Source organism: Epinephelus lanceolatus, chromosome 17 (genome assembly GCF_041903045.1).
Source record: "Epinephelus lanceolatus isolate andai-2023 chromosome 17, ASM4190304v1, whole genome shotgun sequence".
NCBI lineage: Eukaryota > Metazoa > Chordata > Actinopteri > Perciformes > Serranidae > Epinephelus > Epinephelus lanceolatus.
In genome coordinates this window covers 29,337,108-29,352,257 of record NC_135750.1, presented here as the reverse complement: position 1 = coordinate 29,352,257, position 15,150 = coordinate 29,337,108, and the positions used below count along the sequence as shown (strand labels likewise).

The window sequence follows — 15,150 nt, the reverse complement described above, 5'->3', positions numbered from 1 at the left end:
GAGCAAGCGGCCTTCAGGTGGCGGTGTGTGTGTGTCAACACCTCAGGGGCCCCCAGAGAGACTTAATGAGGTCAGCAAACAGACCCTGGAGCTTATCTGGACCATCATCTCCTCCTCCTTTTTACCTCCTGGATTGTAGAGTGACACACAGCAAATCATTTCTCTGTGAGATTATCTAAAGTCAGGCTGTTGCAAGAAATTGGGGTTAGAGGGGCTCAAGTGGGGTCGACTATGGAAATAAGATCGGTACCTGAATGAATACATTTGATGTATAATTTAAGGGTAAAATAATGAATGAGGCTGGTCATTTTGTATTTTAAACATTGGAGGTAGCAGGATTTTGCCCTCAATTTCAAATCACCCAAAAATGCTCCAGCATCTCCCTCCTATTCACATTCTTTTCACACTTTTTACTCTCCCAGCCGCCCTCTAACACTGCACTAGGCTGCTCTGACCTGCCAAAACCAGAGATTTGGTCCAGCACAATCTAGAGGAGGAGTAATTACCACACAGACTTTAGGACATTGTTATACTGCAAATACAAAGCTGAAGGGTGTTGAGCTCAATAAAGAAATGGGAACATAAAAATACCCTTAATCCAGGTTTACGTGTGTGAGCGTTTCAAATCTGAACAGATAATGGAGCTGTGGTGCCAGAAACAGTATTAGGATATGGCTACTGGTTGGTGTGAAGAAAAAGAAAAGCATTCACACCTGGCCCACCCAGGAAGTTAGTGGGAAGGCCTCATCTTAAAGAGCTGTGACCGTGCATTGAAAACCTGTCTAAATCTGTCAGCTTTTCCTTCAGGTGAAGCCCTATAGAAGAGCAGAGGGTGGCTACATGGTAACTGGAAACTCAACAATTATCCATTCTTCCTCCACACAGGTGCTAAGCTAGCGTGTCTGTGTGTGTTGCAGGTGGCTAATTAGAGTGGTGCGGGGCATCAGGTTTCTCGCACAGATGTGCTGCTGTATGTACTGTACTAACTCTGTGGTGTGCTAGGGGGATGAAACACAGGAGGGGCGCACACACAAACAGAGTAAACAACATACACTAAGTCATGTTGAGAGCAGAGAAACAAATCGTCTTCCTATACAACACCGTACACTAAAGTGTGTGTGAAAGCTACGAGTCAGATCAACAGAAAGACGCTGCTGCTGAGGGAGCTGATGTTATTATTCGCTCGGTGGATGTTTATGATGTTGTTTCTGTCTGCGTGGGTGGCGGAGGAGGAAGGTGCTAACACACTCTATGGTAATCACATTAGGAACTCCATCACTTTCTCTTCCTGCTCTCTCTCGATACTAATGGTCTGTATACCCCTCCTCCTCCTCCTCACCACCACACTTCCTGGCAGGTGTGGCAATATGGAAAAACTCACTCAAGTCATTTTTCAAAGCAAATATACTAATTACTGTTTTTAACATCTATAATGTGAAGGGATCTACTGCTTTTCTCTGATTTATATTTTTGCAAAATGCATATATTTCAGTTTAGGAGTGTTTGTTGGACGGAATAAAGACACTGAAGACATTACGCTGGGCTACTGGAAATTATAAGGGGCATTTTTCTCTATTAATTGCTAAATGAATCAATAATGAAAATAAAAATTATCTTAAAATGACTTGCAGCTCTACAAGCAATTCTACAGCCAAGTTTAATTTCTTATTTTTCTTCCCACCCCTCATTTTTAAGAGCCACTTTGCTCCTGGAAACACAGTTATAAGGGGTAGTGGTTAAAATCTTTCCCTATGAAATGGGACAATCCTTCAAGACCCTGATACATCATCAGTAGTCCTCCAGACCGTTAATGTAGGCAGACATAACTATGGCACTAATGGTATTATCACATTGATGTTTGGGAAACCCTACCCCTAGATGTGACAGCACAAAGGGCTAAAGGCTAAGTGGTAGATGAACTGGAATTGAGCCTACACGGGACAGAAAAGTGTTAAAAAGAGATCATTAATATGTTGCAGCAGCACAACACACTGTCATGTAACGGCGCACACACACACACACACCTATAATGTTCAGAGTAAAGTTGCTGTTGCTGCAAACGTGCCCGGCTGCATTCTTGGCACAGCAGTAGTACAGGCCATTGTCGTCCGGGCTGGCACTTGTGAAGGTGAGCGTCCTCTCCTTGTTGTTGATCTGGTGGCTCTTCTCTGTCAGCTTCACCCCGTCCTTGAACCACTGGCATGTCGGCCTGAGAGCGAGAGGAGGATTTAAGGAGAATTGGCGTGAGAGTGGTTTAAGAGAAGAAAAGACAACATTGAGGAAAAGATGTGGGATTGATGATGCCAAAAAAAAAAAGAAAAAAAAGAGAGACACAAAGGTGAGGAGGGAGAAAGAAGAAGAATAGGAAAAGAAGAACATAAGGGCATGAAAGAGGCCAGCGAGGACAGAAGAATATTTTTTCAGTACAGTCCTCAACATGATCCTTAACCCTGTGAGCTCTGAACTTGAGGTGACTCACCGTGGGTGTCCATCAATATGACAGCGCAACGTGACCGGCGCAGAGCTCTCAATCTCCCCTTCTGAGGCGGGCTCCTTCAAAGTCACACCACCACTTTCTAACCCTGCAGAAGAAGAAAAAAACAGAGGAGACAGTAAGCGGGAGGAGGGAGGGAGCACCAGAGGACAGGAGTAATAATGGAGGAGAAGGACAGGAGAAAAAATTGAGTTAAGTGGTCATCCTGTCATCTGTCCTCCTGGGACACACTGCAACTCTAATGGGAGCAGCAGGGACGAGGGCAGAGTCGTGCACATCTCTGTGACAGCGCAGTGACTCATTCATGGAGACAGTGAGGGAAGCTACCACATCACTGGGTCGGCTTACATCCGCATACCGTCGTCCTGCACTCACAAGAGCGAGCCGGGTCTTAACGGTGCTTTTTATGGACATTTAATGGACAGTTCATTGGCTCACTCTGTTAAAAGGGCTACAGAGCGGCCCATAAAAATCAGGCAGAAGGGAAATGAGCAACAAAGCAACAGTGAACATGCTTTCACTTTTTAGCACCCTGCCAACAGAATTTTGAAAATGCTCGACCAGTGCATCCAAATGCCACATCACAGTGACAATAGGGATCACTCACACAAGTAACATGACACCTGATCAATGGCGTGTTGAGTGACAGATGAAAAACAGAATAAATGAAGAAAACAGATGGCAAGGAAACCGATCCACAGTCGTCCCCTGAATGCATCATGGTGAAGGGAAAAATGACGGGAACATTGTGGTTTTACCATTAAGGGTTAGACTCAGTACACTGGGAAATATATATCAACTACATGCAGTACGTCCAGAAATCATCACAGCAACAAATCACTCCTAAGAGAAGGGCAACAATAATCATTTTTCAGTGTCCAAGGGAGACTAGTAAATATCTAATGATGTACTGAGGCACTTCAGCCCTCTTTCAATAAAAGTATATTGGTGGCTTGTCTAAGCCAAGCCTCTTTGGTGTAACCAGAAAAATACATGTTGTATTTCAGCGGATGGAGACAATTGCTTACTGAAAAAATGATGCTGAGCTAGATGCACACTGAAGTCTACTGGATGAATAAAGAAATATTTTGAGACATATTTCACTCCAGAAAGAGGATCTTTTCGCAAGACTGGGCTGTATATGCAGCAGAAAGACACAAATACTTTTGAAATTGGTGCCACATAACCAGGAAAACAGAGAAAAAGGGCTGTAGCATTTGCTCTTGCTCAATAGCTAGAAAACCTGCAACTACCACAATGCACTGCACTGCACTGGACAAATAAAGGCTCTTTGGCACAGGAAACAATATGGTAAATGGACTGTACTTGTATAGCTTGTTTCTAGTCTTCTGACCACTCAATGTGTCAAAGTGTCTTTATTCCTTCTTTATATACAGTGGTGGAAAAAAGTTTTCGGACACCCTTAAAATTTTACACAATCTCAAATATTATCATGAAATATTTGTGGAAAAATCTTTTTTGTGTTTCAAAAGGTGTGGCTGCATTGGACAGATACAAACAAATACAAATTATATTTTTTTGTTTATTGTTTACAAGAAAAACTAACAAAACTAAATTCTTGACAGTTTCAATATGTCAGTTCTCAACATTGTCGGTATCAAAGTCAACAAATAACAGAGAATGTGTTCAAAACTGAACAAAAAATAAATAAACCATCACATCATCAAATTAATATTTAGTAGTCCTGCCATTGGCACGCAGTAGAGCTCTAATCCTGGCTGGCATGTTCCCCACGAGCCTTTCACACTGTTGAGGGGTAATCTTGTCCCATTCTTCTTGAATTACTGCTTTTAATTCTTCTAAATTCTTTGGTTTATGCTTTGAAACAGACCTTTTGATAATCCACCACAGATTTTCAATGGGGCTCATGTCCGGGGATTGAGCTGGCCACTCTAAGACCTGGATACTGTGCTCCTGCAGCCAAGTTCTACTGGCCTTGGATGTGTGGCAAGGGGCATTATCTTGTTGAAACATCCAGTTTTTACCTCGACGGAACAGTGCACGCGCAGAAGGGAGCATGTGGGTTTCGAGAATGGTACAATACTTGGTAGAGTTCAATGTGCCATCACAGACAGTGAGATGACCAACACCAGCAGCACTCTTGCATCCCCAAACCATGATACTGCCTCCACCATGCTTGACAGTAGGTACTGTACATGCTGGAGATAATGCTTCGCCTGGCCTTCTGCGTACCCTCACATTAGTAGGAGGAAGATAAAGCTGGAAACTGGACTCATCTGACCACAAAATCTTCTTCCAATTCCTGGCTGTCCAGTTCTTGTGTGCCTGGGCTCAACGACGCCGGGCTAACCTCTGTCTCTCATTGATCAGGGGCTTCTTGATAGCCTTGTAGGACCTTAAGCCATGATCTAAAAGTCGGCCACGTACAGTGCGGGTGGAACACTGGACACCAGTTTGGTTTGACTACTGCTGTTGAAGCTCCTGTGATGTCATTCGGCGGTTTTGCCTGCACATGCGGATCAGGATGCGGTCATTTCTTGCTGAAGAAACCCTTGGACGCCCAGATCTTGGTTTGTCTTCCAAGCTGTTGGTTCATCTGTATTTCTGCAGAGTGTATCCAACTGCTGAAGGACTGCATCTGCACTTCCTGGCTATCTGGCGGCAGCTGTACCCTTCCTGGCTGAGAATCTTTATCTTCAGGCATGTTTCCTGCATTAGGTTCCTTGTTTTAGCCATTTTTGTGTCTGAAGAACTTTCAAATGTGCTGGCTTTATGTAGACACGAAGCTTGGCAACAAAAATTGTGTCTTTTAATAAAAAGAACGACCTTCATCACTGGTACCAAAATGACCCAATACTCAAAATTTCTTATGTATTTTTATGGAACCAATCAATTTTAAGTTTTAATGGCTTTTTTAGGATTTATTTAGTATTTTGGCTGTGACTGTACTAAAAGAAATTGCACTTGAAGACCTAAGAGTGATTCTTAATGCAATATTTCACAAATGCATGGGGTGTCCGAAAACTTTTTTCGACCACTGTATTATACATATTTTACACTACTGAGCCACATTCACACACTGATGGCTAAGGCTACCATACATGGTGCCACCTGCTACTCTGTAACTATTCACACACTCTCACACAGCGAAGGAACAGCCATCAGGAGCAATTTGGGGTTCAGTATCTTGCCTAAGTAAGAATAGTTCAACATTTGGACTGGAGGAGCTAAGGATCGAGTCCCCGTTCTTCCTGTTAGCGGATGACCTGCTCTACCTTCTGCCGCCAAAAAATATGGCGGCCGGCTTGTGACCAACGATCTCGGGATTACAGTGAAACAGTAGAATAAAACGTGTCTGAAAACATTTTAGGTGAGAAATGGGCAACGCAGTGACAGATTCTTGGTTCATATTTGATCAGCACTGCTTAGTTTAAGTTTGAGTTCAGTTTGGTCCGAATCATAGATCCATCTTCTTCTATACTCTTTGTGTCTGTAGTGGCAGGCACACAAAAATATGGAAATACAACCTATGGTTCGAGCAACAGCCTTAAAGCCAGCGAAAATGTGCTGGTTGATGCAAAATGCCTCATCTGGCAAATTTGAGCTGAGAGATGATGCAGGGAGGTCTGGGCGTTGGTCAGATAGAGGTAAGTTTAACATAATTCATTTACACATGCCCACACTATTATGATACAAAGCTGGTTAAAAATCAGCAAAGTATCCCTTTAAGTTATTTATAGAGTCTCCTTTGATTTGTCTGTCAGGCAGCGTCAGTGTACCCTGCTGGAATTCCCCTTCTCCTGCCGAGTGTGTTGACTATACAAATACTCAATGTTCACAGTGACTGAGAACCAGGGCTAATAGTTATTTATGTGATGATATATAAGCTGCGGTTGCATGACACGGAGCAACTGTACACCGAGCGTGGTTGCTGAGTGCGTACACAACATTCACTGAGAGAGCATGTTTGTTTGGGGTTGGCCCTGGTTTATGCATGAGTCCGTGAGGGGGGTTTGTGTGTATGTATGTTGTGTGTGTGTGTGTGTGTGTGTGTGTGTGTGTTAGTGTGAGACATTCCATCACGCTGAGCTCCATTCCTATGGCCCGTGGCTGAATACTGCGGCTGCATCTCTACTGCTGTTCGGATCATCTATGAAATATGCATGGCATGAGCCTCCACCTGAGACAGGGGCGGAGAGTGGGGGAAAGCACCGCTGTGAGGTCAGAGGGGGCGCTAGAGGAAAACCTGTCACCACGAATTAGACAGAACTTGGCTTTACTCTGCACCCCGGGGGATCATGGTAAACTGTCTCTACAGTAACACGGTCTGCTCATTAGCTTCTTTACACAGAGTGTGTGTTCACATCACACTACACTGGATCAAATGTGTGTGTTTATGTGTGTGTTAGAGAGGTGTTTGTATATGATGGTGAGAAGTAAAACACAGTTGATGATGCTGCGCCCCTGAGCATGAATTCACGCATGAAAATGTCTTTGTGCGTTCTGCAGAGGATGCTAATCAGTTGGGTGTCTCAGTCACGGCCGTTCCAGTCAAACGCTCCAGTAGCTTAGTGAGGACGAGGAGGAGGTGATGAAGGCCGTCCCAGCTCTGGGGACCTGGGGCCAGACGCTGAGGCAGACCTATTATTAATTCACTGGCAACATAACGGAGCCGACAAAACCAGAAGGGGAAAAACAGTGAGTCACCGAGGAGCAGGAAAATTATGACGGAACAAGTATCATCTGCAGCATGACTGACATCTGCAAATGAATCAAAGAATTTGTCTAAACCTGCCTGGAGTAACAGGTGGGTGTTTCCACTATCAGGCGGTGTCAAACTGTCAACCCCAGGAGACACAGCTGAATTTTAAAGTCATATTCTGTGCTATATTCACGAGAGCCCATGTGTGTTTTTCTGCCGTCTATTGCCAGTTGAAATAGAAAAATTCAACCTATAAATTTAACCTCGTGTCTGGTCTGTTTTTCTTGGGAAAACCAAGACACCTTTTTACATTTGTAAGAAACCTTTCACATTCCAGCAGTGTGAGCGTAAAATACAAGCGAGCAGAGCTGGGAAGGTAGCGTGAGCACGGGGAAAAACCATGGTGAAAAACTAATCACACAAGAGGACACACTGCCTGACCTTTCGACCTGACAACTATTGGAACAATGAGTGCTTATCAACACACACAGCCTTGTGACTGTCTTAAGTTTCTGCCACTTCGAGCCTATTTGGTTCTCCGGCTGGTTAAAACCAATTCTTGGTATTATTTCATTTCCAATTTGACCTGGATTTTGCGTCAGTCACACACTCTAACCCTTTACTCCGCTCACAGATCCATTCACGGTTCAGGTTTCTCCAGCTGTCCACTCGACAAACAGAAGGCGCTCTTTCATAACCTATTAGTGGCAAATACTTGCCTGTAATCCCTCTCAGAATGCATGACTAAGTGTTGGAGCAGGCCTGGCAGCTAACGGCATAATTAGGGGTGTATAATTATTATGTCGGAGGCAGAACAGGAAGTCCTATCAACGCTGGGACGATAACAGATGAATTGTGTGGATATTGTCAAGGCAGATGCTTGCACCATTCATTCCTCACTGTGCTGAAGGGCTGCCTGTTTGTCTGTCTCACTCAATGAGCTGATTTGTTGCCATGGAGAAGGGTTTCTGCAACAGAGAGCTAGGGTGGATTGTGTTATCCAGGGGAGTGTTGGGGGTATGATTTGACTGACAGCACCGTATGGGTATGGAAATCACTAAAACATGTGGCAGAGTGGCTTCATATTGTAAACTTTGTGCCCTGGCAGAGTCCTGGGAAAAGCGTGACAGACTCTGCTCGCTGTTTTAGACGAGGTGTCAGATTTTATCAGCTGTGGCTGACAGGGGTCAGCGGGCCAGCCTGCAACTACAACAACTCAGAGAGATGCTGCTGTGATAAGACAGGAAGAGGAGTAAGAAAGAAGGGAAAGAGACACTTGGACACTGGAGCAAAGTCGCTCTGCAGCAGGGATGCACCAATCAAACTTTTTCAGTCCCAGTACCGATACCTGAGCTTTTGAATCAGCCGATATCAAGTACTGATCTGATACCAGTGTTTAATTACGGCTCAACAGTGACGGCTGCTAGGTTCTCATCAGTAGCAACCATTTTTTAACATGCTGTATGCAAATAGGGACAGCAAACAGCAAAGCCTTCAGCCCGAAATAAAAAACAATTTGTTACTTAAACGATATCTAAATACTGCTGTTACAGTCAGAACCGGACAACACCACATGTGCATTTGTGTGTTTACTCTCATGCGCTAAGGCTAGTGTTTTAAGGACAATTGAGTGTGTGGTGAAATGTCTGATTAAGCTGTTAATATCACAAACAAATGTGTAAATTACTTCAACTGACAAAGAACCAGAAGAACCTGAACAAACTGATCCGAGCAGATATATAATATAAAGCTCAAACTACAAGAATGCTGTTGAGTTACTATAATAAAGCTTTTAAACATTCTTTTGTGTCACATTTTCATTATCAAGCTGACGTTTAACTTCATAGTATCTTAATTACTCAAAATATAAGGTGACTAAAAATGGCACCCATATTTTCAGTTTCGACAGACGACAACCAAAAGCTGATGCGTATGAATGATTATTTGTAAAATAAATTGTACACCAGCAACTACGTAAAAAAATCTTTAAATTAATAGGAATTACAATTCAAGGTTAAAGCTTTAATATGTAGCAACAAATTGGTAAAAAAAATGGTACATGAATTAAAATTCCCATATAAAACAATACACGCGCATGTGTAATCAGACGTAAACATACAACTGAATTGTACAGATGGGCCCCTTTGACACCAATACCCGATCCAGCTATCTGAGTCAGTATTGAGCCGATATCTGATATCAGTATGGGATCGGTGCATCCCTGCTCTGCGGAGGAGAAGCTGGCAGATGGACCCTAAGTCATTAAGAATGAGGAGCTGCATTTTGTCAGCCCAAAAAAAAGAACAGAAAATGTAATAATGACAGGATGTGAAAGAGTGGAGCTGCTCAGCGATCAGTTAAGGATGCTCTAAAATGCATCCGCTGAAGAAATGTAGGTTAAGGACACACGCTGTGTGATTAAATCGAGCTGGCGTGTGTGTGCATGTGTGTGCGTGTGTGTATTTGTGTGAAAGTGGCTCTGTGATTGGAGAGATTAAACAGGCAGTGTGTTTCCACTGTATGTTTCCCTTCATCCTACAACCTATGTCAGTGGTTTCCAAAATGCTGTCAGAGTGCATCTTGTTACCGAGAGTCAAGTGAAGCGTCGCCTCCAGGACCAACAGACATGCTGACAACAGCGATGACTGAGCCTGACGCCTCTGCTGGACGCGGTCTCGCCATGGAGACCCAGTGACCGGGCGGGACAAAAGGATGAAGGGGGGCTAAAACCTCTATTAGTGAAAACAGAGGGGGGATAATTACTCTGAGTAACTCTCAACTGGCAGGATTTGCCCACCCACCATTGAGAGCAAGATAAATTAACTCTCTCTGCAGAGGGCGGGAGGGGGGAGGGGAAAAAATCTACTCCGGTACAGTCTATGTACAGTACACATGGAATACCCCCCCCCCAACAACCCACATTTACTAGTACGCACGCAAACTAGCATACACATGAGTGAGCGCACATGCAGGGTTAATGCCAGAGGGGGTCTTTACTTTTAAGCTGTGTGCGGCTTTATCGCCCGTTAAATGTATGTTGGGGAAATATGAGAACATCTGTCATAACATGGTCTGATCCACACAAAGTGATCCAGAGATGGCCAGCCAACCTGTGCATTATGACAGAGAGACAAATGTGTTGATACACACCGCATACAAAAGTGATTAAGCTTGATTTATTACTGTATGCTGCCTTACCTTGTGTCTTTGATTCAAGCCTGTTCTGTGCTATAAATTACCTTGTTTCTCCTTTAACAGAGGACAGGAGTTCTTCTGTAGGTGGTTTCCTATCTTAAGTCATGCCTGAGGAGTCCACTCCTGTTGCTGTTTTCTTATCAAACTGATACAAAGCTATCGATCATACAACAAGCATAGCATATACTGCACTACAACCATTTATATCTGCCTCTGAGCTATGTGCTTCTTATATCTGCTTTATGTGCTGCGTGTCTGTGGTGCTGTCATATCTGAAAAGGGAGTAATGTGTTGCTGCAGTGTACCCAGCAGCATACCTCAGTAGTGGACTTGCTGAAAGCCTCTTCAGGCGTGAAATTTCAAAGGCTGTCTTGAAAGGCTACTTGATATGATGCCCTATAAACACTCTCAGAGGCAGATGGAGAATCCATGCAGGCAAACATGTACACTGATTAACACCGGCATAGAAGGAAATATCATGTGCAAACACATTTGTTAATATGCGTTTGATACACTGGTCAACTTACTGAAGAGCTTCAGAGGGCCAAATTTAAAACTTTCTAAGTCTGTTTTGAAGATTTATTTAGTTTAACCTGCTGCTATACTGATGTATTGTCACTTTATAAAGTTGGTATAGCAAACGTCTTATCAAAGAGTCGCTGATTTACACATCAAGCAGGTTTGGAGCAACATTAGCATTCACTCTTTAGCTGCTAATTAGTTAGTAGTCAGCTAGTACAGCTACAATCAGTTATAGTAGTTGTTATCTATTAAGTTAATCAGTGACAAACTTGATAATCGAATAATCCATTTGAGCATTTTTTTAAAGAAAACCTAGAATTACCGCCTCGTGGTTATATTCCTCCAAGAGCCAAATTAAAGGTAACATTCATGTCTGACAGACTCACATGCAACCATGACAGTTGACAAGGCTTCATAATGGATGTTCCTCTAAAACATTGATGCTTCACACTCAACTTGGCAGCACAGAAGATCTATACAATCATTTAGTGTATAAATTCTCAAGTTATGGCTAAAAAGTGTTATTAGGTCACAGTGATCTTTGACCACCAAATTCTAATTAGTTAATTGTTGAATCCAAGTGGATGTTTGTGCCACATGTGAGGAAATTCCCTCATGGTATTATTATTGTATTCACGGCTCAGACAGACAAACGATAAACATGCCAATCTCTCATTCTAGCTTCTTAAAGTAAATATTTTCTGGTTTCTTTTTTCTCCTTTATGACATTAAGATGAATGTCTTTGGGTTGTGGACAAAACGAGACATTTGAGGACGTCATCTTGAGCTTTGGGAAGTGTCGATGAACATTTTTCACCAATTTCTGAAGTTTTATAAACAGCTCATCAATTAACTGAGAAAATAACTGATAATTTATTAATCAGCAATGAAAATAATCATTAGTTTCAGCCACAGCAGCTAGTCACTTATTTTGTTTAACTGTTGCCGTTGGCTGGGCAGCAGGAGTTCACTGGGTTATTGGAGCTTTTTGCTGAAAACAGCTGACTGCTGCATTTGGAAATGCTGCCAATATGAGCGGGGAGAGTGAACCAAAAGAGTAAAGTTACTAGATGGAAAAACAAAAAAACAAAACCTATAAAGCTCTATACAGCTGAGGGGAACTGCAGAGTTGATGATCATCTATGGGTTCATCATCGGGATTCATCTTTCACATTTATCTCATCTTCAGACCACACTTATTTTCTTTTAAGGTCTATTTGTGTGAGAGCAATGCACATCTACACTCACATAAACGAGTGCATACATATCCAAGATTAAATGAGTTCAGCAAGAAGAAATTGGATTTTTTTAAAAATAAATACACTACCTTCCTTCCAATAAAACTATGCCTCTCTTTTCCAATGCGTGGGAATATAAATGATCTGGCAGATAGTACAGTTTATTCTGGTTCACGATGGCAGCTCTTAAGAACTGGTGCTTCATGTCTAACTTGTTTTTTTTCCCTTTTAATCTGTGGGAGTGTGTGAGCCGAGCTTTATTGACACACTACATCATGTTTAATTGCAACACATAAAAGCAGATCCCTTCAGATCAGACAAGGTTTGGAAAAGTGATGTGCTGCTTCGGTCTTTCTGGCTAAAACTTTAATCGCTCAAAGTCGGGGCTCAGTGTCGCCGCCCACAAATATCCACTGGTGGAGACACATCACAGAGCAGGGGTTAAACCTCTGCTCCCTCCCTCCGTCTGTCCCTCTAAGTCTGCCTCTCGGTTTGCTACTAGGAGGTCTGGACACTCATCTGTTCTTGTAATCAGCCTTTGAACGGGTAACATCACCGCAAAGAAAAAACCTCCTGGCTGAATGTAGCAAGAGAGGACAACATATTCCAGATGGAGCCATTTTTCACCCTGCTTTGCTTTTTGTTTTCTACTGCCATCACTACAAACTCTCTCTGTGTTTGTAAGACACAAAGGCTTTTCAGTAACAACTGGTACCTGAGGGCCTTAAACAATACACGAACAAGGTTGTTATTTATCCCAAACAGGCCTGTGCACAGTTCCCATGGCTTCCTCTGAAACCTAAGAGGGTCATTGAGGTTGGGTTATGGGGCTTAACAACTAAATTAAGATACCAGTAAGACTCCCGTTAATGGGACAAAACGTTTGGAGAGTAACTGAGGAGTGAAAAGCCTGACATGAGTAAAAAGCTGGTGCAAGACGGGCAGTGTTAATGTAAACCTAAATAATTATATAGCAAGAAAGTAAATTACACCTCTTGGTAATTTCCAGACAAAAGCCTTTTGAAAAAAGAGAGTGTTACACAACGGGGAAGAAAAAAAAAAGATACAAGCAACAAGAAACACATGCTTGGTGGCACACATATCCAGTTTCCTTTGGAGAGAGGGAGAGAGGAAGCCACAAAGAACAAGGCAACAAGGTGGAAACATTCCTTAAGCTCATACTACCTGTCATCTTACACTGTGACTTTTGTTTTGCTTTTTTGATCCAGAAACTGGATGCGCGCCCTCGTTGCCATTATGAAACCCTGTCAGCTGGCAATTTTCAATCAGGAGGGGTTTTTTTTTTAGAATGAGGGTGAGAACGGCTTGAAATGAAACACTCACACTTGATATTGAAGGAGGCATTGGTGGAGTGGAGCGCCTCTCCTGTGACCGTGTTCTCTGCGACGCACTCAAAGTTCCCTGCGTCCAACCGCCGATCCACAGCGGTGAACTTCAGGTTGCTGCCCTCCTGGAAGCGCCTGTCGCTGTTTACCAGGGGCTGGCCGTTGTGAAACCAGCGGTAAGTGATGTCGGCCGGATCGCTGACCTCGCAGCGTAGCATGGCGCTGCGGCCGTGCAAGGCATCCTGGGACTTGGGCTCCTTGGTGAACTGGATGGCAGCAGCCTGGATGGACAGGACTGGGAGAGAGGGAAAGTAAAAGACAGAGGATTAGAATGGGGCTGCTGTTAACGTTTTACTGCTTTTTCCGTTCATTAAGTGTGTGCCATGGCGACCACTTAGCCTTGCGGAGGAATGTGATGTTTAGACAATACTGCCTAGCTGTGAATTATTTTGTCGTAAAATTATCAGACCCAACGAGGAGAAAATACCTTTTCCCGTTAGTGAGGCTGTGACGTGAGTGGCTGATCTAATAGTCAAACACACACACACATTCACACACAAGTGCCTCGCAGTCATGTGCCATCAGCTCAAGGAGACACATCTCTCAAACAAGACACAATGTGTTGCAGACACATCCTCACGCACACTTAAATCTTTTCTTTCCCCTCGTGATGCTGTGTACAAGCTTTGTGTGAGAGGCGTGTTTTCTGCTCTATTTACCCACATGTCCGTGGAGAGAAATGACAAGAGTGTGACTCGGACGAAGGCTGGAAGAGGACTAGACATAGTCATTTTGATACACTAAAGCTGTAAGACATGAGATCACTGAGACACTGAGAAAGGAAAATGAAAACAGAAGAAAGCACAGTATGATTACAGAGATGCATCTCTGACTAATCTCAGTGTGTACTTCTGTCTCAGTTTGATCTCGGTTCCTCATAACATGATATTTACTCATTTCCCATTTTTCTTTTTCCCATTTTTCAATGTCAGTCATGGAGCAGCTGGAACTTGAACGAGCTTGTCTGACAACACTGCAGTAGTATCTGCTAACAGTTGTTATCAACGGCATCAGCTAACTGATTCATCTTCACATTCTACGATTTTAAATAGACTCTTGAAACAAGAAAGACACATGTTTTCTTTGCAAAGTTGCCAGTTTTAACACTTGCACTTCTACCTGAGGATCCTGGTGTCTACCTCCTGTTGAAGGACCAAAACAGGAAAACAACTTGTAGTTGTTGTTTTTTTTCAGTTTACTTTTGATTCTTTGGCAGCAAGCTGTGCTCATGATTGCTGCTAATTAGATAAAATCTTGGAAACAAGGAAGCAGTTGGATTGGCAGCTTCCAATTCAAACTCAACAGCTGCTTCACTCTGCCTTCTTGTTTGAACAGCTACCACAATGAACTACTCATCATCTGCAGCCGTCCACAGTGTGTCAAGGCAGGCCCTCATGTGCCCTGCTTTACACAATGTTATCATACCTGATGTCAGGGTTTGTTATCATAAGAAACGGTCCACCGCTAGAGTCGATTAAGTATACCTACACCTGTGCAACGGTGTGTGGGGCGGGGGAAGGGGGTTTCTTCGTACGTTCTCGCAGGCCTGAAGCCAAGTAAAAAGGGGATCTTTCAATAATGTTAAATCAAGGAGCCTGTTGAAGATGAGCC

The 15,150-nt window shown here is 43.2% G+C and overlaps 1 protein-coding gene across 1 annotated transcript in view; it reads right to left on the bottom strand.

The window, feature by feature from the left end:
* ptk7b (protein tyrosine kinase 7b) overlaps nucleotides 1-15,150 on the bottom strand; it is an 88,724-nt gene that overhangs the window by 16,074 nt on the left and 57,500 nt on the right. Inside the window, exons 2-4 of the mRNA XM_033613758.2 lie at nucleotides 13,478-13,774; nucleotides 2,480-2,582; nucleotides 2,025-2,209 (exon numbers count right to left, since the gene is read on the bottom strand). Coding sequence (XP_033469649.1) covers nucleotides 2,025-2,209; nucleotides 2,480-2,582; nucleotides 13,478-13,774 — 585 coding nt within the window. The remainder of the gene's footprint in view (nucleotides 1-2,024; nucleotides 2,210-2,479; nucleotides 2,583-13,477; nucleotides 13,775-15,150) is intronic.